General features: G+C 50.1%; 1 protein-coding gene across 7 annotated transcripts in view; it reads left to right on the top strand.

Annotated features, from left to right (window-relative positions):
- The window catches only part of Sptbn2 (spectrin beta, non-erythrocytic 2), a 40,222-nt gene that overhangs the window by 11,170 nt on the left and 6,031 nt on the right, over nucleotides 1-23,021 (top strand). For all 7 annotated transcript variants that reach the window (XM_013150800.3, XM_013150798.3, XM_063227581.1 and 4 more), the window contains 24 exons: nucleotides 1,426-1,577; nucleotides 1,989-2,162; nucleotides 2,311-2,402; nucleotides 2,548-2,628; nucleotides 2,929-3,044; nucleotides 4,932-5,044; nucleotides 5,196-5,383; nucleotides 6,849-6,966; nucleotides 7,619-7,777; nucleotides 8,147-8,449; nucleotides 9,694-9,847; nucleotides 10,049-10,919; nucleotides 12,167-12,304; nucleotides 12,630-13,386; nucleotides 14,652-14,854; nucleotides 15,188-15,278; nucleotides 15,517-15,663; nucleotides 18,062-18,325; nucleotides 19,810-20,034; nucleotides 20,316-20,405; nucleotides 20,632-20,892; nucleotides 20,973-21,103; nucleotides 21,326-21,530; nucleotides 22,201-22,575. In XM_013150800.3, coding sequence (XP_013006254.1) covers nucleotides 1,426-1,577; nucleotides 1,989-2,162; nucleotides 2,311-2,402; nucleotides 2,548-2,628; nucleotides 2,929-3,044; nucleotides 4,932-5,044; nucleotides 5,196-5,383; nucleotides 6,849-6,966; nucleotides 7,619-7,777; nucleotides 8,147-8,449; nucleotides 9,694-9,847; nucleotides 10,049-10,919; nucleotides 12,167-12,304; nucleotides 12,630-13,386; nucleotides 14,652-14,854; nucleotides 15,188-15,278; nucleotides 15,517-15,663; nucleotides 18,062-18,325; nucleotides 19,810-20,034; nucleotides 20,316-20,405; nucleotides 20,632-20,892; nucleotides 20,973-21,103; nucleotides 21,326-21,530; nucleotides 22,201-22,575 — 5,408 coding nt within the window. The remainder of the gene's footprint in view (nucleotides 1-1,425; nucleotides 1,578-1,988; nucleotides 2,163-2,310; nucleotides 2,403-2,547; nucleotides 2,629-2,928; nucleotides 3,045-4,931; nucleotides 5,045-5,195; nucleotides 5,384-6,848; nucleotides 6,967-7,618; nucleotides 7,778-8,146; nucleotides 8,450-9,693; nucleotides 9,848-10,048; nucleotides 10,920-12,166; nucleotides 12,305-12,629; nucleotides 13,387-14,651; nucleotides 14,855-15,187; nucleotides 15,279-15,516; nucleotides 15,664-18,061; nucleotides 18,326-19,809; nucleotides 20,035-20,315; nucleotides 20,406-20,631; nucleotides 20,893-20,972; nucleotides 21,104-21,325; nucleotides 21,531-22,200; nucleotides 22,576-23,021) is intronic.

Raw genomic sequence — 23,021 nt, 5'->3', positions numbered from 1 at the left:
CTGCTCTCTACGTGGGGTGCGCGTGCGCGCATACTGTGCATGTCTTCCGACGTTACATCCTGGTGCCTCGCTTTACGCATTTTTCCAGCTACCCCTATTTGCACATCTTCCCCTTTATTCTATGTGCCAGTGTGGCCTCGCTCCAGTGTGCCTGGTAGCAGGACAGTCCTCCTGATGACACAAGCCATGTCCAGCTCAGGCAGGGCCTGTGGACTCTAAAAGGAGACGAGGGCCAGCCTATTCCACAGGTGCTAGAACATCCATCGAGTCACCAGAACCCCAGATGTGTTACAAGCATGGGGATGAGAAAGACAGGACCGGACATGGGCGTGCTGCTTCTTAACGGGCGAGGTGCCCAGGAATGTGAGATTAAGGGAGTTTCTGAGATACTGGTACTGAGCTGGAAACAAAAGTGACTCTTCATGCCGGGCTACTTGGGTTGGGTACCCGTGCTGGGCTTTCTGAGTTGTCACCAGAGCAACTTCCCGTTGCCTGAGCCTTTTCCTTTGCTTTTCCAGTCACACGGGTTTTCATCTTTATTTTTCGGTGCAACTTAACAGCATGCCCCCCTCCAGGGCTACCCCTGGGAAATAGGCAGCTGGGCTTTTCCTATCTTTTCCTAAATTGGCCCCTGACTCTGCCTGCCTTCCAGCTTGGTTCCTTGAATCTCCCAACTTGAAAAATCTTGTTTCTGTGTTTAGTCTGGGGATGTTGGTGTCCTGGGACTGGATTCCCTGCAGCTTAACTGAGTGACCCTTCCCAGAGGTAGAGTAACTCATTCTTTCTGGGTACAACCTGAGGACAGCGAACTGACTCAGAGGACTTTGCCTCTCCACTGTTAAGTCTTCTTGATGATTGCTTGGAAGAGCCGCTGCCATAATTTCACGCCACACCCAACCCTTTGTCCACAGTTGAAAGAGGATGGGAAGAGGCCTTTCCATAGCAACTCAGTCGAAACCATGTTATACCAGGCACTGACTAGGTGTCTCATGTCCAGGATCCCATTTAATTTTCACAATGACCTGTTGAAGTGGAAAATAATGTGCCCATTTTACAGAAGAAAAAACCGAGGCTGTGATGGATGGAATAAACCTACTTAGGTTTCGTACTTGTTACATAATGGTGTTCAGTTCCAGCCCCTCCTTGGACAGTTTTTCTCATTCGTCCTTCTGAAAACCTGTTTTCTGTCTCTCCTTTTTTTTGTTCTTTTCTTTGCTTATCAGCTCATTCCAGTTTCTTCATTTTCCATCCGTTTACGTTCTTGGTTTCCCTCACAGCCATCTTCCTACCTCTCCTCCCCCCCAGAACTTTCTTCTCCTCTCACACACACACACACATACATACACACACACACACCCTAACTGGTGTTGAGAAGTAGGCATTCTGTACTTGAAGGACGGAAATGACCCCACGTTGCTACCACAGATGAGCGAGAAGCAGTACAGAAGAAAACCTTCACCAAGTGGGTGAACTCCCATCTGGCCCGGGTGACGTGCCGAGTGGGGGACTTATACAGCGACCTCCGGGATGGGCGCAACCTGCTGCGGCTGTTGGAGGTGCTCTCAGGAGAGATGCTGGTGAGCTGCCGTCATGGGGGCACCAGGAAGGGAGCCTCAGAAACTGACCAAGGGGAGATGTCGCAGGGAAAAGACTGACAGGGCAGAGCGGAGCTTGGTAGCCTTCTCTGCCCAGAGGATGGTCTCATTCTGGGAGGCTTTGCTGCATGGATTACATGGAGACAGAAACAGTGGCCCCATTGAAAACATTTCTTTCCCACCTACTCTGGGTGCAATTAATTCCCTTGGGAATCTTAATCTGCCCAAGCTGCATCTGTAACCTCAGCTTCAGCTCTGTGACCTTTGGGCTGGCCTTGAGGTTGTCCCTGTGTTCCTGAGGGAGATCTTGCGACACAGTAGGGCACTGGGAAGCCTGGGTGAAAAAAGGAGGAGACTTGGTCCCTCAACATCATATCCTCTGTTCTTTATCAGCCAAAACCCACGAAGGGCCGCATGCGGATCCACTGCCTGGAAAATGTGGATAAAGCACTGCAGTTCCTAAAGGAGCAAAAAGTACACTTGGAAAACATGGGCTCCCATGACATTGTGGACGGGAACCACCGTCTGACCCTTGGGTTAGTGTGGACCATCATCCTTCGATTCCAGGTATCTTCACTCACTGTCACTCAGGTTATGGGCCATTCACTGTATGGCAGCGATCTAAAGTGCCCTTTCTTGTCATTTCTCTGAGTGTCTCTGATAACATCAAGAGTCTCTGACCAGGGAGTGAGGGCCCTGCTTGCTTTCTTCTTAGATCCAAGACATCAGTGTGGAGACGGAAGACAACAAAGAAAAGAAGTCAGCCAAGGACGCCCTGCTGCTCTGGTGCCAGATGAAGACTGCAGGGTGAGAAGGCCCTGGCTAGAGGGGGCCACTCCCAGGCTGCACAGTATGGGAAGGGTGGGCTCCAGGATCTCGACCTGAGGACTGTCTTTTTGTTCCAGACGAGGGCTGGATCCCACTCACCACTTTTCTGGGTCTCCATTTACAGATATCCCAATGTCAACGTGCACAACTTCACCACTAGCTGGAGAGATGGCTTGGCCTTCAATGCTATTGTGCACAAACACCGGTGAGCAGGCAGGGATAGCGAGTACATAGGCTGATGACCAGGGCATGTATATACACACAGACACACACACACATACCAAGAGATGAGATAAGCAATATCACAACTATAAAAGGAATTGAAATGGAGGTGGGGGTGCCACACAAGGAACTTGTAATGAGAACCACAGGGTGGTACAGAATGGGTCTGGAGTGCTCTCTTCCAGATAAAATTGAATCAGAGACTTAGGGGTAAAGATGGGAGTGAGCTGACTTTTCCTCTTTAGGATCTCATGTGTGTCTGTCTCCCACCCTTCTACCCCAGGCCAGACTTGTTGGATTTTGAGTCCTTGAAGAAGTGTAATGCACATTACAATCTGCAGAATGCTTTCAATCTGGCTGAAAAGGAGCTGGGCCTAACCAAGCTGCTGGATCCAGAAGGTGGGACAGAGCTCCATAACACAGGCTGTAGGGCACAGACAGAACCAAACTGGAGATGACCAGGGGCTGGGGGAAGGGATGCCTGGGAGTAGCTGCCAATTAGTTCTGGGTTTTGGAGGGGAGAGGATTAAAATACTGGAATAAGACAGTGATGATGGTTGTGTGACCTTGTGAATACACAAAACACCAACTATATGTGCCTCAGGAGGGTAGTTTTCATGGTATGAAAATTATATCCCAATTTTTAAAGATCTGTAGAAAGAACAGGAGCCCTGTATTAGAAAGACCTTGTCACTCTGGGTTCAATGCTGGCCCAGCACAGAGAAGTTCTGTGACATAGAGCTAGTCATTTAAGCTGCCCTTGACTCAGTTTCCTCATCTCTAAATTGAGAGGACTGGTCCACGTGGTTTCCTAGAACCCTCCTTCCTCTAAAACTCTAGAGTCCTTAATTAAGCTACACCCAGGCAGGGTGGCACAAGTCTGTAATTCCAATCTTGGAAGGCTGAGGCAGGAGAATCATAAGTTGGAGTCTAGCCTAGCCTACCCAGCGAGGCCTTATTTCAAAATAAAAGTTTAAAAAGAGCTAGGGATACAGCTCAGTGGTGGAGTGCTTGCCTACCACAGTCTCAATCTCCAGGGTCGCCAAAAATAAATAAATCCTTTGAGGTCTGGCCAGGAACTGGCCGTGGTCAGCTGGCTTTACTGACTTGCTCCTGTGCTTCTGGTTGTAACGCCAATGAGATCAGTAACGGCAGCTCAGCTCTTAACTTTGTACCTGGCACAGCATGCTTTAATTAATAGAATCCTCACAACACCCTTTTGGAATCAGTGCCATTATTATCTTCAGTTTATGGCAGAGAAAATGAGGCCTATAAAAGTTAAGCGACATACCCAAGGTCATGTAGCTGGTGGAGCGGAAGCTTGAGTCTAGACAGCCTGACTCCAGAGCTGGTTTCCTCAGCTGCTTTTGCAGAGCGGGGATAAATCCAGATGAAGAGGTGGCCTGTTGGAAGAGCTCCTTCTTCAGCTGACTGGCATGGTTGGTGTTGGTCACTTTTCCCTGTTTTCCAACCCTCATGTAGTCCCATTTCCTGTGCCCTCTCAGGCCAGAGTGACAGGCATCAGCTACCTAGAGACAGAAGTAGGTTGAATGTATGGCTTCTTGGAGAGCATTTGAGAAGCATAGTGTGGAACATTAGAGTAAACCAGTGTTCTGAGGTGACTTCTGCAGCTCCTGCTGCCTGGGTGTCTTCGCAAGTGGTCCAGTGGCCTTCCAGGCTCATAGTCTCACCTGTGGGTCAGATAAAACTGGCCTAATTAAGGGATCTCAAGTCATCATCCTCCTAGGTCACGTAGTAGAACTTGTTTTGGCTCAAGAGATGCTTATCCCCTTGGGTAGGCCCATGGCTAAGTTTTGGGACTAAGGTTGGAAACAGCCATGGCCTTGGTGGCAGGAGCTGGCCTCTATCCTACAGCACTTTTCGTCCTTAGTTTGTACTTTCTGTCCCATGATCCCTGAATCTGTTGACTGCTTGGAATCTTCCCAGCCTACAGGTCCATGATCCATTCCCAAATGGGCATCGTTTCTTTTTTTTCTGTCTTCCTCTAAACAACTAATTTTAGTGTCCAGAAGGCACACTGGCTTCGAGCTTCCAGGCTTCCAGTTTTGTGCTCTACTTGGAGGGCCAGTGCCATGTCTAGGAGGAGAAAACAATGAGCTTTTATCATGCCCTTTTAGTGTAAAATGTTGTCACTTTACTCTGAAAGGAGCTGAAAAAGATGTTTGCCTTGGGGAGCTGGAAGGGATGGGGTGATTCAGACTTCAGGCCTGCTTCTGAGAAGTAGGTTTCTGATGTCTGCCTGACCCAAATGGTCCTTTTTCTCAGATGTGAATGTGGACCAACCAGATGAGAAGTCAATCATTACCTATGTGGCTACCTACTACCACTACTTCTCCAAGATGAAGGCCCTGGCTGTGGAAGGCAAAAGAATTGGCAAGGTATCTCCCACCATGAAATAGTGGGCAGAATGGTCAGAGGAGGCCTGATCAGGGGTCTCACTTCCCTAAAGCAAGGGCATAGTAGAGCTGTAAGAGTGAGCAAGGGAACCCTGTAGGCAAGACTCCCACATGTCTGCCTCCTGTCATGCAGGTGCTGGACCATGCCATGGAGGCAGAGCGCCTAGTGGAGAAGTATGAGTCTCTGGCCTCCGAACTGCTGCAGTGGATTGAGCAAACCATTGTCACTCTCAATGACCGGCAGCTAGCCAACTCCCTGAGTGGGGTCCAGAACCAGCTGCAGTCCTTTAATTCGTACCGCACTGTGGAAAAGCCACCCAAGTAAGTGCCTTAGGCTCCACTTTGCTGGGGCATGCCTGCCTGGAAGCCTCCATCAGGGCAGCCTTTAGGGAGGGACATTTGGCAAAACATACACACAGCAGAGGTTCATTTCTCCAGCTGCCAGAAGCATCTAAACAACATAGTTGTTCCAAATAGGTTTTAAAAAACTAATTAGCCATTTTTAAAAAATCATGCCTTCCTGCCAGATTCGATGGTGCATGCCAGTAATCACAGCACTCGGGAGGCTGAGACAGAAGAATTGCCTTAGATTCAAGTGAATTCCACGCCAGCTTGCACAGCATAGTGAGACCCTGTCTCAGGAAAAACAACAATGACAAAATCATGCCTTGGAAATGATTGCAGTGTTGAATCAGTTTGATCCATCAGATAAGACTACTGGTTGGACTGTGCATGTTGGTACATGCCTGTAATTCCAGCTACTAGGAGGCTGAGGCAGGAAGATTATAAATTTGAGGCCAACTGGGTGAGACCCAGTCTCAAAGTTCAGAATACAAAGAGACTTGCAGGCAGCGACACTGTGATCTGATATAGCATGACCATGCTGAGGTCCTTGACTTTTGTTCACTGTTTTCATGTGTAGAAATACTCTTAGATAGTTCTGTATGATATGCACTAAAACTTGTGTGACTTTTTAAAGTCATCAAGATCTTTTGGAGTTAATGTGCCAGCTCCCAAGCTAATATTATTCAGAAAATAACTTCCCATAAAGCCTAGGGAATGATTTGAGGTATGTCCTTTGCCTAGAAAGTCCTTTACTGGGCAATTAAAGATGCACCTTTGAAAGTGTTCACCATGATGACCTTTGTAAAAGAAAAATAAGTCACAAGGCAATTGCTGAAAATAGTACAAGAGAAATACATTTAGTGACGTGAAAAGGTTCATGAAATACCTTTGGAGACGCGGGCTACCAGTTTTTCATGAACTCCCAAGCACAAAGTGTCCGAATTCAAATCCTGGTTCTGCCACTTAGCAGTTGGGATAGTTGAGCAATTTATTTAGACTTTTGTCACCTGGGGGAGAGGGTTAATGAGAGACTGTAGACACTGGTGCAAAGCAGGTGAGTTAATGCATACAGAATGCTGAGAGCTGGCCCAGCTCAGCACGAGTAAGTCCTTGATCATGTTAGCTATGGTTGCAGTAGGATTCTGTTTGTGTGAAACAAAAGCTAACTCTTGCCAGGGATTTAGCTCAGTGGCACAAGCACCTGCCTAGCAAGCGCAAGATCGAGAGTTAGATCCCCCGTACAAAAAAAAAAAAGAAATTAATGCTTTTGTGCTAAGGCGTAACAGTGCTTATTGTTTCTGTGTGGCTTTCGGATGCTTTAAAATAATGACTTTTGACTTGTCAGCATTTTCTTGCTTTCACACAAAAAACCTGTATTGCTTTTGTAAGAAAGAAAGCACAGGACACTCCACCTCTCACTCTGTCTGGGCCCCTGTCTCAGGTTCACCGAGAAAGGGAACTTAGAGGTGCTGCTCTTCACCATCCAGAGCAAACTGAGGGCCAACAACCAGAAGGTCTACACGCCGCGTGAGGGCCGGCTCATCTCCGACATCAACAAGGTGTGTGTCCTCCCCTGTGTCACACAAAATGGCCATGTGCCACACGAGGGCCTTCTTGACCTACACCAAACCCTGCTTCCTTAATTAAATACTTCATCTCACTGCCCCACCCTCAGATGTGACTCTGGTGTCTTCTCCTGTGTGTTACTCCTGTTCCCCTTTTCTTATTTTCCATACAGGGTCACATTCAGAAATTATTCCTCAGTTCATTTTTTTTTTTAATCAGTACCAGGGATCAAACTCACGACTGCCTGCTTACAAGGCAGGCGCTTATGCTGCTGAGCTAAATCCCCAGCCCTAAGTTCGTTATCTTGTTCGGCATGTTGCTTACTCGCTATCTCTACTTCTACTTTGTTTTTTACAAACAGCATTAGAAGAGTAATAAAATTAAAGTTTAGTTAAATTAAGTTCACCCACAACCCTGCCACTGCAAACACATCAAGTGGTTTCCACTGATCTTCCTTCCTCCACCCTTGTCCAGAGTCTGTCCCTGTACCTTCCCGTCTCTCTTGCAGCCACGCACAGGCAGGTGGCCTCACCCGTGGTGTTCCACAGCCACGCTAGACCAAGTTTCCATGGGCTCCCCTGAACCCCAGCCCCACTGACCTGGCCGGCCCTGGCCTCTCACACTAACCCTGCACCTACCACGCAGGCCTGGGAGCGGCTGGAGAAAGCCGAGCATGAGCGGGAGCTGGCCCTGCGCACAGAGCTGATCCGCCAAGAGAAGCTGGAACAGCTGGCTGCCCGTTTTGACCGCAAGGCCGCCATGCGGGAGACCTGGCTCAGCGAGAACCAGCGCCTGGTTTCCCAGGTAGGACATGGCAGGAGGTGGGGGTCTCTGAGGACATCCAGGCTGGTGGGGAGAAGTGGGAGAGAGGCCATGGTGGGTGAGTAAGGAGCCCTGCAGTGCGGGGAAATGATGGAAGAGGAAACCCAGCATGCAGATAGGAAGAGCAAGAAACCGAGGAGCCAGCAGGCAGAGACTTGAGCAGGAGAGAGAATAGTGAGGCGAGAGGGGGCAGGGTGGGTTGGGGTGGCATGGGGCGGGGTGGGATGGGGAAGAAACTGAGAGCTGCCTTGTGCAGTTGGTGTCTTACAGCTGGGGCACTTCGGAGCACAGCTAAGGAAAGCAGAGGCACTCTTCTTTGGTTTCCAAACTTCTGTCTGCCCTCTACCCCAGGACAACTTTGGACTAGAGCTGGCGGCAGTTGAAGCAGCAGTGCGGAAACACGAAGCCATTGAAACAGACATCGTGGCCTACAGTGGCCGGGTGCAGGCAGTGGATGCTGTGGCTGCAGAGCTGGCTGCTGAGCGCTACCACGACATCAAGCGCATCTCGGCGCGGCAGCACAACGTGGCACGGCTCTGGGACTTCCTGCGGCAGATGGTGGCTGCCCGGCGGGAGCGGCTCCTCCTCAACCTGGAACTGCAGAAGGTGTTCCAGGACCTGCTCTACCTCATGGACTGGATGGGAGAGATGAAGGTACCGGGGGTGCCCAACGGTCAGCAGTCGTGGGGTGCAGCTGTGGTACTGCCTCTGCCCAATCAGCCCGTCTTTGTAGAGTGTGTGCTAGTGCTGGGGCCCCTCCCCAGTTCAGAAGAACAAAGCCAACAGGCCCCTCTTCACATGGAGCTCACAGTCTAGTGGGAAGAACTCTGATAAAACCCAGTGAGACACTAGCAGATGGTCATTAGACCTTTCGGGACCCTGGAACTGGGTGGTTGGGCAAGGCTTCTCTAAGAAAATGCCATTGGAACTGGGCCAAGTCCAGAGCGATCAGAGAAGAGAAAGTTCAGGCAGAAGGGACAGCTGAAGGGTCCTTGTGCAAGTAAGACATGTTGGGATGAGAAGGAAGACCAGTGGGCTGTGTGAAGAGAAGGGGGTTCATGGGAGCAATTAAGGAGGGAGTGGCCAGCTCACTTAGGGCTTTATGGCCTGGTCAAGGAGTTTGGGTTTAATTCAAAGTAATATGGAGAATGAGAAGCTGGACACAGTGGCACAGTGGCACCCAGCTACTTGGGTGATTGAAGCAGAAGGATCAGAAGTTCAAGGCCAGCCTTGGCAACTTAGTAAGACTCTTGTCTCAAAATAAAACAATTTAAAAGGTTGGGGATTGGGGATGCCTCCAAGCTAGGGATTGGGGTGTGGAGTGGTAGGGTACAGCTCAGTGGCAGAGCACTTGTCAAATAAGGGATTTTATCCCTAGTGCTACCAAAAAAAAAAAAAATAGAGTGATTAAAAGACTTTGAAATAGGAAAAAATGTGCTTATGCCAAACATTTTAAGAGGGTCTTTTTGGGCTACAATGTGAAGAAGACTCGTGGGCAGCTGGAGTGGGGGCAGAAAGACGAGTTAGTCTATTGTGGTCTCTAAGAAGTGGGCAGGAGGGTAGGTCTGGGAAAGCTGTGGAAGGTTGCTGGGTGCTGGAGGCGGAGCTGTGATGGTAGGAGGGTGTCACCGGTTTTGGAGCTGAGAAGATGAGTCACAGCAAAGATTCTAGAAGCAGGATTCAGCAAGAAAGCTGTTACATAGGAAGGAAGTTGAGGGTAGGAAATGGGATGCCAGGACAGAATTGGAGAGTCCCAGTGCGTGGGAGTGACCAGGTGTGCGACACCTGGAGCCACCCAGAGAAGTTAGAGGAAGACAGGGCAAGGTTGGCTTATATAGCTAGCTAACAGGGAATGAGGCAGTGCTCAGAATGACTGGTGTGCTGCATGTGCCTGGCAGGGCCGGCTGCAGTCCCAGGACCTGGGCAAGCACCTGGCCGGTGTGGAGGACCTGCTGCAGCTGCATGAGCTGGTGGAGGCAGACATCGCTGTGCAGGCTGAGAGGGTGCGGGCTGTCAGTGCCTCTGCCCTGCGCTTCTGTGACCCAGGGACAGGTGAGAAACTGGGGAAGCCCTGGAAATGGATGAGTAAGGTAGAGGATCTTTAAGATGTGGGGCAGAAGTCTCCTGGGAGCAGGAGAACTGATGGTTGGATGATGGCAGAGCTAGAGCTGGAAGAGAGGCCTGCCAGGATTGGATGGAGAGATTTATAGCCAGGGCTGGGGATCTGTAGTGCTCTCAACTTGACTTTTGCAGAGTACAGACCATGTGACCCACAGCTGGTATCAGAGCGGGTGGCCAACCTGGAACGGAGCTATGAGGCCCTGTGTGAGTTGGCAGCTGCTCGGCGGGCTCGCCTGGAAGAGTCTCGGCGCCTCTGGCGGTTCCTCTGGGAAGTGGGCGAGGCTGAGGCCTGGGTACGGGAGCAGCAGCACCTCCTGGCCTCTGCTGAGACAGGCCGGGACCTGACTGGCGTCCTCCGCCTGCTCAACAAGCATACGGCCCTGCGGGATGAGATGAGTGGCCGGCTGGGGCCCCTGAGGCTTACCCTCGAGCAAGGCCAGCAGCTGGTTGCTGAGGGCCATCCTGGAGCTAGCCAGGCCTCTGCACGTGCAGCAGAGCTCCAGGCCCAGTGGGAGCGGCTGGAGGCCCTGGCAGAGGAGCGCACCCAGCAGCTCACGCAGGCTGTTAGCCTCCACCAGTTCCAGGCAGAGGCAAACGACATGGAGGCCTGGTTGGTGGATGCACTGCGTCTTGTGTCCAGCCCTGAACTAGGGCACGATGAGTTCTCCACACAGGCCCTGGCGCGGCAGCATCGGGCCCTGGAGGAGGAGATCCGAGGCCACAGGCCCACCCTGGATGCCTTGAGAGAGCAGGCTGCAGCCCTGCCTTCTGCACTGAGCCACACGCCAGAGGTGCAGGGCAGAGTGCCCACTCTGGAGAGGCACTACGAGGAGCTGCAGGCCCGGGCAGGCGAGCGTGCACAGGCCCTGGAGGCAGCGCTGGCGCTCTACACCATGCTCAGTGAGGCCGGGGCCTGTGGTCTCTGGGTGGAGGAGAAGGAGCAATGGCTGAACGGGCTGGCTCTGCCTGAGCGCCTGGAGGACCTGGAGGTGGTACAGCAGAGGTAGGACTTGCAGCTCCCTTGGGGACAGATGGCCTCCAAGCTAGGGACTGGGTGTAGGGTGGCAGGGTGGCAGGTCCCCCACCACCACCACCAAACTGCCTGGTACTTCTCTCTGTGCCTTAGTTACTTCCCTCTGAATCTTAATGGTCATTATCTATGCTTAGGTTTAATATAAATGTTAAACATTTCATAGCAAATCCCCAGTATATCGATCGCCAGATTCCACCAGTGTCAGTATTTTGCTCTTTTATACTTTCCATGACAATGATCTCCAACATTATCCTTCTGCTCCTACTTTCTTCAGGGTGCATCTTTTAGAAAAGATAAGAAAGCACCCTTTCTAATTGTGTATGGACTTCAAATAGCTGAGACTTTAAAGTTATCAGCCTTTTAGGCAGAGGCACTGATTAACCTCTTGTGAAATAACTTTATTCACAAAGCAATAAATTTATTTAAAAACATTTTTCTCATAGAGCATCAAAACTATTATCACACAATATAAAATTAGCAATTCCTTGATACCACATAGTATAAAACCTACCATAATCAACTTTTGTGGGTTTTGCTTTTGTTTCCAATGTTCTATTACAGGATCCAGCAAACAACAACCCTTGGGGCAAATAGACCCTGCTGCCATTTGTTTGTTTGTTTGTTTTTGCTTTTTTGTAAATAAAACTTTATTGGGACAGAACTATACCCACTCAGTTATATATTGCTTGTGGCTGTGTTCAGCCATAATACAGAACTGAGGATTTATGACACAGATTGTGGCTCACAATCTGTTTATTCCTTTTCCCTTTACAGATCCTGCCCTACTAGAATATAAAAGGTCTCTGGGACACTTAAATTAGGTTTTACATCTTTATCACTTAGACACATTTTTGGTTACCACTTCATTTTTTAGCTCATGTTAGTGGGGTGAGGCCTGGATAGGCAGCTAAGGGTTGAGCCCCAATAGGAACAGTGAGGTTTAGTAAAGGTGGGGTCCTGTTCATGCCAGGGTTGAGTTTAACTTGTACAACTGTGCCTGACCTCCAACCATCACCATCTTTTGGACAACCCTAAAGAAGATAGTTTTTATGCTTGTTTAGGAGGAGTTAGAGGCTCCTCCCCAAACTCCCAGGTACTGTGGACCTTGTGGGCTAAGAGGTACAGGGATACAGAGACAAAAGCCTTGGGCTGAAGGACAAGCATTCCCGTGGCCTCCCTGCTGCTCACCCTTCATGCTCACTCTTCCACCCCCTTAGGTTTGAGACCCTGGAACCCGAAATGAATGCCCTGGCAGCAAGAATTACTGCTGTGAATGACATTGCTGAGCAGTTGCTGAAGGCCAACCCCCCAGGCAAGGACCGAATTATTAACACACAGAAGCAACTCAACCAGAGGTATGCTTGAGGGTGAACCAGGGATGGAGAGAGAAATGAGGCAACTGGAGTGGGAATTGAGAGAGAGTATGCTAAGGCCTAGAAAAATAAGGACTACATGTTGGGGTGGAGAAATGATGAATGACATGAAAGAGAGGGTCAAGGAGGTCCAGGAAAGCTTGTGACTAGATGGGGAATGGTCAAAAAAAGGAGTAGCCAGTGGGGTGAGAATGTAGCTGGGTAAATACCAAGCAAGAGAAGCTAGGAAGAAGCCTCCAAGTACACCTAGCTGGGGCAGGGAAGCTGAGCAACTCCAAACTCCAGACTGCCCCTCCCCTATTTGTAGGTGGCAGCAGTTTAGGTCCCTGGCTGATGGCAAGAAGGCGGCTCTGACATCAGCCCTGAGCATCCAGAACTACCATCTAGAATGCACAGAAACCCAGGCTTGGATGAGAGAGAAGACCAAGGTCATTGAGTCCACCCAAGGTCTGGGCAATGATCTGGCTGGGGTGCTCGCCCTACAGCGGAAGCTGGCCGGTACCGAGCGTGACCTGGAAGCCATTGCTGCCCGCGTGGGTGAACTGACCCGAGAAGCAAATACCCTGGCCACTAGCCATCCAGCTCAAGCCCCTGCCATCAACGCCCGACTTGGAGAGGTACAAACCGGCTGGGAGGATCTGCGGGCCACCATGCGGCGTCGAGAGGAGTCCCTGGGTGAGGCACGGCGACTGCAGGACTTCCTGCGCAGCTTGGATGACTTCCAGGCCTGGTTAGGCCGCACACAGACCGCTGTGGCCTCTGAAGAAGGGCCAGCCACGCTGCCTGAAGCAGAAGCCCTCCTGGCCCAACATGCAGCCCTGCGGGGAGAGGTGGAGCGGGCCAAGAGCGAGTACAGCCGCCTGCGGGCCTTGGGCGAAGAGGTGACCCGAGACCAGGCTGACCCCCAGTGCCTGTTCCTGCGGCAGCGCCTAGAAGCCCTGGGCACCGGCTGGGAAGAGCTGGGCCGCATGTGGGAGAGCCGGCAAGGCCGCCTGGCCCAGGCCCATGGCTTCCAGGGGTTCCTGCGGGATGCACGTCAGGCTGAAGGTGTCCTCAGCAGCCAGGTGAGAGTCAGGGGCAAGGTCCCTGCACATCAGAAAGAAAATGGGGACCAGGGGAAGTTTGAAGGAGCATGGAAGACAGGGGAGACCATACTAGAGGCCAGAGTAATTGAGAAAGCAAGAGGGTCAGGAAGAACATATTAAAACCATGGAATTAAAAAAAAAATTTATAGCAGCACAACTCATAAAAGCTAAAACTTAGAAATGGCCTATGTTAGGTGCTGGGGATTTATCTTAGCGGCATAAGCACCTGCCTTGCAAGCAAGCGGTTGTGAGTTCGATCCCTGGTACCGATTAAAAAAAAAAAAAAAAAGAAATGGCCTGTGTACCCATCAACAGATGAATGGATAAAGCAAATATGGTATTTATATATAATAAAATACTACTCTGCCATAAATAAAGATAAAGTTAAGTCATTTGTAGAAAAATGAATGCACCTTGAGACCATAATGTTAAGTGAAATAAATCAGACAAACAAGCTTAAATATCACGTAACTTTTGCTATATGAGAAGCCCAAAGTATAAACCTTTTTTTTTTTTTTTTGGTCTTTTTCGTTTTTATGGATACCAGGGATCGAACTCACGACTGCCTGCTTGCAAGGCAGGCGCTTATGCCACTGAGCTAAATCCCCAGCCCCAGTATAAACAATTCTTTAAAAATAAATGATAGTGGAACACAAGAGACAGATCTTTTAGATCTGAAAGATCTAAAACAGAAAGTGATCCAGAGATGGAGGGAGGCAGAGGGAGGGGAGGGAAGCAGGAGAAGGGGAATAAAGAGAATTGAGGTATGATAAGTACATGCACTTACCCATAAGATTCATGTAAACATTATATACTGCAAACATGTACTAGTAATGTTTTAATGTAACACACATAACAAAACTGACTCTAGAAGAAATAGAAACTCTGGCTAGTCATGTACCTATTAAGTCAGTAGCTACAAATACATTGGAAGAAGAACTGGACTGGTAAAAGTCCTCCAGCTAACTTTCCTTGGAACTTTGGAGCCCAACATGAGACACCCTCTCCTGCTCTGTCTTCATAGTCCAGTGAACTGTCTTCTCCGTTTTTGTGTGTGTGTGTTTTTTTTAATCGGTACTAGGGATCGAACTCAAGACCGCATACTTGCAAAGAAGGCACTTACGCCACTGAGCTAAATCCCCAGTCCCTGAACTGTCTTCTCCGTGTGCCTTTGGTGGGTCCCCTCTGAAGGGGTGGACCCTCTGTGCTTTGAAGAGTGAGCTTGTTACCACCCTCCCACATAGGAGTATGTCCTGTCTCACACGGAGATGCCAGGGACACTCCAGGCCGCGGACGCTGCCATTAAAAAGCTGGAAGACTTCATGAGCACCATGGACGCCAATGGAGAACGCATCCGTGGGCTCCTGGAGGCTGGGCGCCAGCTGGTGTCAGAGGGCAACATCCATGCTGAGAAGATCCAGGAGAAGGCGGACTCCATTGAGAGGAGGTGCGAGGAGGGTGCTGGAGGAGCTAGAGGGAGGAATAAGTAAAAATAAGGTGGCCTTAAGGATGGAGATGTGGCACAGGTGAACTGACAGGGTGGGCTTGATAACCACATTAGAGGGGGAAAGATAAGATGGTCAAGAGGAGCTGGGCCAGGGTCTTGGAGGGACTGTCCTCCAGCTGGGGCAAAAGGCCTGGAAATCTGTTGCCTGGGGAGTCATGTGGGGCTCCTTGGAGGTGCTATCCCCAAAGAGGAAGACTGAGGCCGCTCCATGAGCTAAAGGGGTGAAACCCTTTCACAGCAAGTTCAAGGTTTCACAAGAGGCTGTCATTACAGACACAGGAAGAATCAAGAGGCAGTGCAGCAGCTTCTGGGCCGTCTTCGGGACAACCGAGAGCAGCAGCACTTCCTGCAGGACTCTCATGAGGTGAGCTTCAGTTCCTTGGCATTCCTTGGCATCCTCTAGCTTCCTTCTCTTTCCCACATGCCCTTGCTGTGCACCTAGAATAAGTGCATCATGGTATCAGCAAAGCCTGTGAACCACGTCATGGCTTCTTCTCGAATCTTCCATGTCTACTGGTCCCGCTCTCCCCCTCTCATTTTCCACTCTCTTGTCCCTCTCACATGTCCTCTGCCTTCTCCATCTCTGCTTTTGTTTGCTCCAGCTAAAACTCTGGATCGACGAGAAGATGCTGACAGCCCAGGATGTATCCTATGATGAGGCCCGCAACTTACACACCAAATGGCAGAAGCACCAGGCATTCATGGCCGAGCTGGCAGCCAACAAGGACTGGCTGGACAAGGTGGACAAGGTGAGCAGTGTGACAGGAGCAGGGAGAATGAGTTTTTAGTGTTGCCTCTGGGCGGGGTTCTGGGCACAAGCTGGCTGTAAGAGGCCTATTTCCAGGACATGGTTCTTTGAGGATTAGAGTTCATGGACCTCTGAGACCACAATGCCATGATGTAAAGTGGAGGCCTTGTGACTCTGGAACTTTGAGAAGGTACAACTTATTAGGGAGCCAAACTTCAGCATTAGTTTAACACCCTAACTGTTCCTGAATCCACTGCAGGATGCCTCTCTGCAGCAAGGATCCACAAACATGCTATCAAGGACTAGGGAAAAAATATTTTGGACTTTGCAAGTCATATGATTTCTGCTGCAACTTTGTGTCTCTGCCATTGTAGTGCAAAAGCTGCCATAGAGAACATTTACACAAATGAATATGGTTACCTTCCAATAAAACTTTATTTATAAAACCAGGAAGTGGGCCACACTTAACCCATCCACCGTAGTCTGCCAGCTCTTATTTTTGTCTTGCTATTCCTGGACTTGGTCTCCCATCCACTCTCCCTGCATTGCTGAGGACAGGTGAAACTTTACTCAGCAAGTATTCCTGGAGACCTCTGAGTGTACTGAGCACAGTCAGATGCTGTGTGGTGTATAAAAACACTTTCTATTAAGGGTGTGATGGCTAGGGGGAGAGGGGACACTAGTACTTTTTCAGAGTTTCCATTTGCTTAGCAAGTATTTACTTGGTGCTGCTATATGCAAAACATTATTTTCAGCACTGAGTATAAAATGAAAGTGATGCTACTGTGGGCTCCACGCTCCAGGAACAATGCTGGAGCCTAAGACGTGAGATATGTGCATAAACAGCTAATTTTTTTTTTTTTTGTCTTTTTCCTTTTCATTGGTACCAGGGATCAAACTCATGACTGCCTGCTTGCAAGGCAGGTGCTTATGCTGCTGAGCTAAATCCCCAGCCCCTAAACAGCTAATTTAAATCCAGGGCAGAACATGATGCTCTCAGAAAAGTCCAGTAAAGACTCAGTGTAGTCCAGTGAGGGCTACACAGAGAAGACATGGAATTCTGGAAGCAGGAACATCCAGTGTAGTCCCACAGGATGAGCAGAATGTGGGACAAGAAGAGATGTTTCTAGGTGGAGAAAAGAGCATGAACAGAAAAGCACCCCTCATGCCTCTGAGGATCAAGAGGGAAGCCAACCTGGCAGGAGCAGTGCAAAGGGGAGCAAAGATGGGGAAATGTTTAGGGTCAGCTGAAGGACAGCTCCAGTAAGCCCACAGGAAGAATGGTTTGTGGTGTGGCTCGTGCAGAATGCTGGGAAGTGACCAGACAGTGACAGCTTTGGACATTGTATAGCCTGACAGCCAGGGAAAAGGCCTCGAGGCAGTATCTAGATTTCTGGCCCCAGAAGCAGAACCTGAAACCAGCTTAATGGTAGACCAGATGCTTAGCACGTACACACATGCACACGCGCACACACACACACACACACACACACACACACACACATATACACACGGGTGGAACAGTGTACATCATCATGTCAGTTACACTGGTAACAACCAGAGCACTCTGGGAGATGATGTAGAAGAATTAAGAGGCAGTGAGGCAGCTCTGCAGCAGCATTCTCTCAGCCAAAGCACAAAGTCACCATGTGTGCACCGTCACTTTGTGCTCTGCTCTTGGCTGAGAGTTGCTCTTGAGGCCTCAGTTCTCTGGTGTGTCCAGCTTGCCTTCCATGCATGCTTTCTACATCCACCTCCCCAGAAACAAGACTCCTCCCTCCAAAAGACTAAAGTGGGGAGATCAAGCAGACTCACTTCCCTTAGTTCAAGAGAGGAGTGATGATTTGAAAAACATAAAATGATAGCAAGTAATGTAAGTCCATATGCAGCAGAACACTAGAAAGCACAGACACTAGACCTAGAACCGCATCTGAACAAAGGTTGCAGTGGTTTTTTTTTTTAAAACAGTGTTGGGGATTGAACCCAGGACCTTCACACTGAACCACCTTCCAGCCCTGTTTTATTTTTTTATTTTGAGACAGTTTAAGTCACTAAGTTGCCCAAGCTGAGCTTAAATTTGTGAATGTCCTGCCTTAGCCTCCCAGAGTACTGGAATTACAGGCATATGTAACCATCACCTGCACAAAAGTTTTTTAATTGAAGTGCAATTTGAGTCTCACCTTGAAGGAAGAATAGAGTTTAATCTGCAGAGAGCACTAGGTGTTTAGAAGCAGTTTAAAAGCTCTGGGAAGGGTATGTTATGAGCTCACACAGGAACTTTGAATTACTGCCTACACTTTAGGTCTCTACTGCCTTTTCAGCTCCTGCTGTGCTATCAGACTGTAGGATTCAGTGGTGTCTCTTTCTGGCACTTACACCTTCTTTGTCCTGCCACCCAGGAAGGGCGGGAACTGTCTCTTGAGAAGCCAGACCTGAAAGCCCTTGTGTCTGAGAAGCTGGCAGACCTGCACCACCGCTGGGACGAGCTGGAGACCACCACCCAGGCCAAGGCCCGCAGCCTCTTTGATGCCAACCGAGCTGAACTGTTTGCCCAAAGCTGCTCTGCCCTGGAGAGCTGGCTAGAGAGCCTGCAGGCCCAGCTGCACTCTGATGATTATGGGAAAGACCTCACCAGCGTCAACATCCTGCTCAAGAAGCAGCAGGTGCACTGTGGGCCTTTAGTGGGGAGGGTGAACAGCATAACTTCTATGTGCCACTGGCATCAGAATTTCCAGAGGTGTGTACCAGGCAGGGCAAAGTCAGGAAGCAGATCACAATGGTAATTTGAACAGGGAAATTATATTAAAAGGATTATTCATTAGTGAAAGGTGGCTAACTATTAAAGATACTGTCTTAATCTGTTTTCTGATGCTGTAACAGACTGCCTGGCACTAGGTAATTTATAAAGAATTCAGTTTTGGACATTGTAGGTCCAAGAGCATGGTGTCAGCATCTTCTCGGTTTTTGGTGAGGGCTTCATGCTGTGATATAACATGGGAGAAAAGAAGGGAAATGAATGCATGCACAAGAGACAAAAACTCACATCTCAAAGGTCCCACCACCCCTTTACACTGTTACATCGGGGACCAGGCTTCACCATATGTTTTGGAGGGTCAGATCACATCCAAACCATAGCAGGTGTAAAGAGAACTTTTTATATAAGGGACCAAACAAGTATTTTGGAATTTTTGAGTCATATGGTCTCTGTCAAAACTATTCAACTCTTTCCTTGTAGGGTACAAAAACCTTGATAGGCAGTACATTAAAAGGGGGGGGGTTGTGTCTGCAGTGGGACTATATTCCAATAAAACTTCATAAAATAAGAAGTGGGCTGTATCTGCTGATCCAAGATTTTAAGAATTCTTGAACAGCAAATGCAGGGGCTGCTTTACCTCAAGGGACCAAGGAAGAATACCCAAGGAAGGGGTGAGATGGCTAGGTTTCAGTTCACAGTGAAGTTGGCAGAAGCAGAGGCCCACTGAAGAGCCTAACATTTTTGCTGGGGTATCATGGGCCACAGCAGTCCTGCAGCTGGCAAGCCCAGGATGGCCTGCAGGATGTTGCCCCTGGAGCACCAGCAAAGCTTGCTGTAGGGGGAAAGAGCCACAGACTCTCTTGCACACTACACAGTTTTGTTGTTGGCACAAGAAGAAAAGCATGCTGGAATTTTAGAAGCCCTTCCTGTTGTGTTAGCCCTCTGGTGCCCTCTATTGACAAGATTCGACATTGCACCAGCTCCCCAAGGATTTTGAAAAGATCCAGTTACAACATCTGAAAGCAGAGCAGAGATAACAGGGACTGAAAGAACAGTAAATTGATAACAGGCATAGTTATTATACAACCCTGGATTCTTACATGTATTAGAGTTCAAGATCCACTGATCCACAGCATCAAGGGATGCTTTGAGGGGAGCCTTGGAGATAAGAAATCATTAATGCCTATAATCTTAGCACTCTGGGAGGCTGGGACAAGAGAAGAAAAAGTTCGAAACCAGCCTGGACAACATAACATGTCTGTAACCAGCCTGGAGCATAGGGAGACACAGTCTCAAAAACAAAAGAAATCACAATTGGCTTGAGATAGACTAGTGTGTCCCGAGCTTGGATGTGGCAGTGTGGCACTAACATCACCCTTCTCTGGTTTGCAGATGCTGGAACGGGAGATGGCTGTGAGAGAGAAGGAGGTAGAGGCGATCCAGGCTCAGGCAAAGGCACTGGCCCAGGAAGACCAGGGTGCAGGGGAGGTGGAGAGGACCTCGAGGGCCGTGGAGGAGAAGTTCAGGGCCCTGTGTCAGCCCATGAAGGAACGCTGCCAGCGCCTGCAGGCCTCCCGAGAGCAGCACCAGTTCCACCGGGATGTGGCGGATGAGATTGTGAGTTCCTGGGCCATGGGCATGGGATAAAGTCTTCGTGGGCAAGTCGCCCTGCCACAGGGCTCTCAAGCCTCCTTCCTGGACAACGGGGAGGTGCCAACAGCACTCCACTCTCACCCGCTTTGGCACTGAGAGGCTTCCCCTGTAAGATCCCTTTACCCCAGAGCTAGGGATGACTTCCCTGCACACATCCATAGCCCTAAGAATCCCCAGGCTGCAGCCCCAGGGCTGGCTTTGCCCTCTGCACTTCCGTTGACAACCCCCACCTCTTTTTCATTCAGTTGTGGGTGACAGAGCGGCTGCCCATGGCCAGCTCTATGGAACATGGCAAGGACTTGCCCAGTGTCCAGCTCCTCATGAAGAAAAACCAGGTGAGTCAGAGGCTAAGGGGAAAAGTTCCTGGGAGCCTCCTCTACTTTCCCTGACCCCACTCACTGCTCCGTATCCCCAGAGATGGTGGTTCACCTTTCCTCACCATGAGAGGGGACTGTGAGGATTGAAGGGGCATCGTCCTCATATCTCTGGGCCTAGAAAGGGGATGTGGCCTCCAGTCCTTTGCAAGGCTTTTAGTGTATCCTTTTCTATGGGTGGGGTCAGACCCTGCAGAAGGAGATCCAGGGTCACGAACCTCGGATCGAAGACCTCACGGAGCGACAGCGTGCTCTGGGTGCAGCAGCAGCAGGCCCTGAGCTGGCCGAGCTCCAGGGAATGTGGAAACGCCTCAGCCACGAGCTGGAGCTCCGGGGGAAGCGACTGGAGGAAGCCCTGCGGGCCCAGCAGTTCTACCGTGATGCCGCCGAGGCTGAGGCCTGGATGGGTGAACAAGAGCTACACATGATGGGCCAGGAGAAAGCCAAGGTGAGAGCCAGGGCAGAACCAGTCTGTGTGGCCGATCTTTCCTCCCCAGCTCTCTTAACATCCTCTGTCCCCTCTCCCAGGATGAGCTGAGTGCCCAGGCAGAGGTAAAGAAGCATCAGGTATTGGAGCAAGCCCTGGCTGACTATGCCCAGACCATTCACCAGCTGGCAGCCAGCAGCCAAGATCTGATTGACCATGACCATCCAGAGAGGTGAGCTCACAGACCTCAAAAGAGCCCAGGCCCCAGGGGATAAGGAAGGAAACCTGCTCCTGGGAGGTGCAAGGATGTAGTACTTCCTGTGAGAACATTCTAGAAAGCAGAAGAAGCAAGGACTTGGTGAAGAATCGGGAACCAAACAGGAACAGGGTCTCAGGGAACAGGCCAGGCATCAATGCAATGTACCCTAAGCACCGCAGTGCCTCCTCTTTGCAGCACACGGCTATCAATCCGCCAGGCCCAGGTGGACAAGCTATACGCCAGCCTGAAGGAGCTGGCAGGCGAGCGGCGTGAGCGCCTGCAGGAGCACCTCCGGCTGTGCCAGCTGCGCCGAGAGCTGGACGACCTGGAGCAGTGGATCCAGGAGCGCGAAGTGGTGGCCGCTTCCCATGAGCTGGGCCAGGACTATGAGCATGTGACTGTGAGTACAGGGAGGAACCCTGTGCTGAGGGACTGAGGACCCGTGGGAGACTAAGGCCTCTATCAGGGCAGTGCATGGTGGGTTGGGAGCACAAAACCAGGCAGAGCAGGCACTGTGAGGTGAATCATTTGAAGAATTATGCAGAAAGGGAGACACAGGCTGAGGATAGGAGAAGGCAGGAGATAAATTAATTACCAACCACACTTATTCAGCAGAATTTAATAAAATAGGACTTCAGATTTCCCCCTACAGATTGGGGGTTTGGACCTTGATAGTGGAGAAATGTAAGCCAGAGTTAGAGAATCCTTGTCTGAGGACTGAAGGTTTCCAAGCACTTCCGCTGCCTTTGCTAGGGCTAGGAGGCCTTGAAGCTAGTCACAGCTGCATCATGACATTTTGGTTAAGAACAGACTGCTTATGCGATGGTAGACCCCTACGATTAGACCACCTAGTGATGCCTGAGCCACCTATGTGCAATCACTCTGACTACACTGCTTTGAAAATCCGTTTCTCAGTGTGTGTTCTTGTCAGATTGCAGATGACTGTGGGGTGAGAAGCAGCTGCAATGCTCATTAACTCAGAGATGAGTCCTAAGTTTTGCGGGAGGAGGACTCTGTCAGGCAGAGACCCCATGTCATATCTTTGTCCTTACAACTTCTTCCTCTGCCAGATGCTCCGGGACAAATTCCGTGAGTTCTCCAGGGACACAAGCACCATCGGTCAGGAGCGTGTAGACAGTGCCAACACTCTGGCCAACGGGCTCATCGCAGGGGGCCATGCTGCACGGGCCACCGTGGCCGAGTGGAAGGACAGTCTCAATGAGGCCTGGGCTGACCTGCTCGAGCTCCTGGACACGCGGGGTCAGGTGCTGGCTGCTGCCTACGAACTGCAGCGTTTCCTGCATGGCGCCCGCCAAGCCCTAGCACGGGTGCAGCACAAGCAGCAGCAGCTCCCTGATGGTACCGGCCGGGACCTCAATGCCGCTGAGGCCTTGCAGCGTCGGCACTGTGCCTACGAGCACGACATTCAGGCCCTCAGCGCCCAGGTCTGACTCCCATGGAGTGAGTGGGAAAGGCTAAAAGGAGACTGTAGGAAATGGGGTGGGATGTCCAAGGAACCAGGGGACAAATCTCAGAAATGCTGGGAGGACGACAACATGGAGGTCACTCAGAAAGGTTAGAATTGCTCCAGGAGGTTAGAATTGTTCCAGGAGTTGGGTGCAGTGACGCATACCTGTAGTCCCACCATTAGGAGAAGCTGAGGCAGAGGATCACAAGTTTAAACCTTGCGTGGAAAACTTAGTGGCTCAGCAAGATCCTGTCTCAAAATTAAACATAAAAAGGCCCAGGGATGTAGTTCAATACAGAGGCCTGGGGTTCAATCCAAAGAATCATTCCAGGAAAATGTCTCCAGCTAAGATTCCCTTTTAATGACAACACATGAGGGACCCACACATTTTCAAGTGGTCCTAGTGGCTGGAAGATTCTTCAT

This window comes from Cavia porcellus, unplaced genomic scaffold (assembly GCF_034190915.1).
Source record: "Cavia porcellus strain 051 isolate PalLab524CR breed Dunkin Hartley unplaced genomic scaffold, mCavPor4.1 scaffold_17, whole genome shotgun sequence".
Lineage (NCBI taxonomy): Eukaryota > Metazoa > Chordata > Mammalia > Rodentia > Caviidae > Cavia > Cavia porcellus.
The sequence above is the reverse complement of the archived record's forward strand: the minus strand, read 5'-3'. Positions and strand labels throughout refer to the sequence as shown.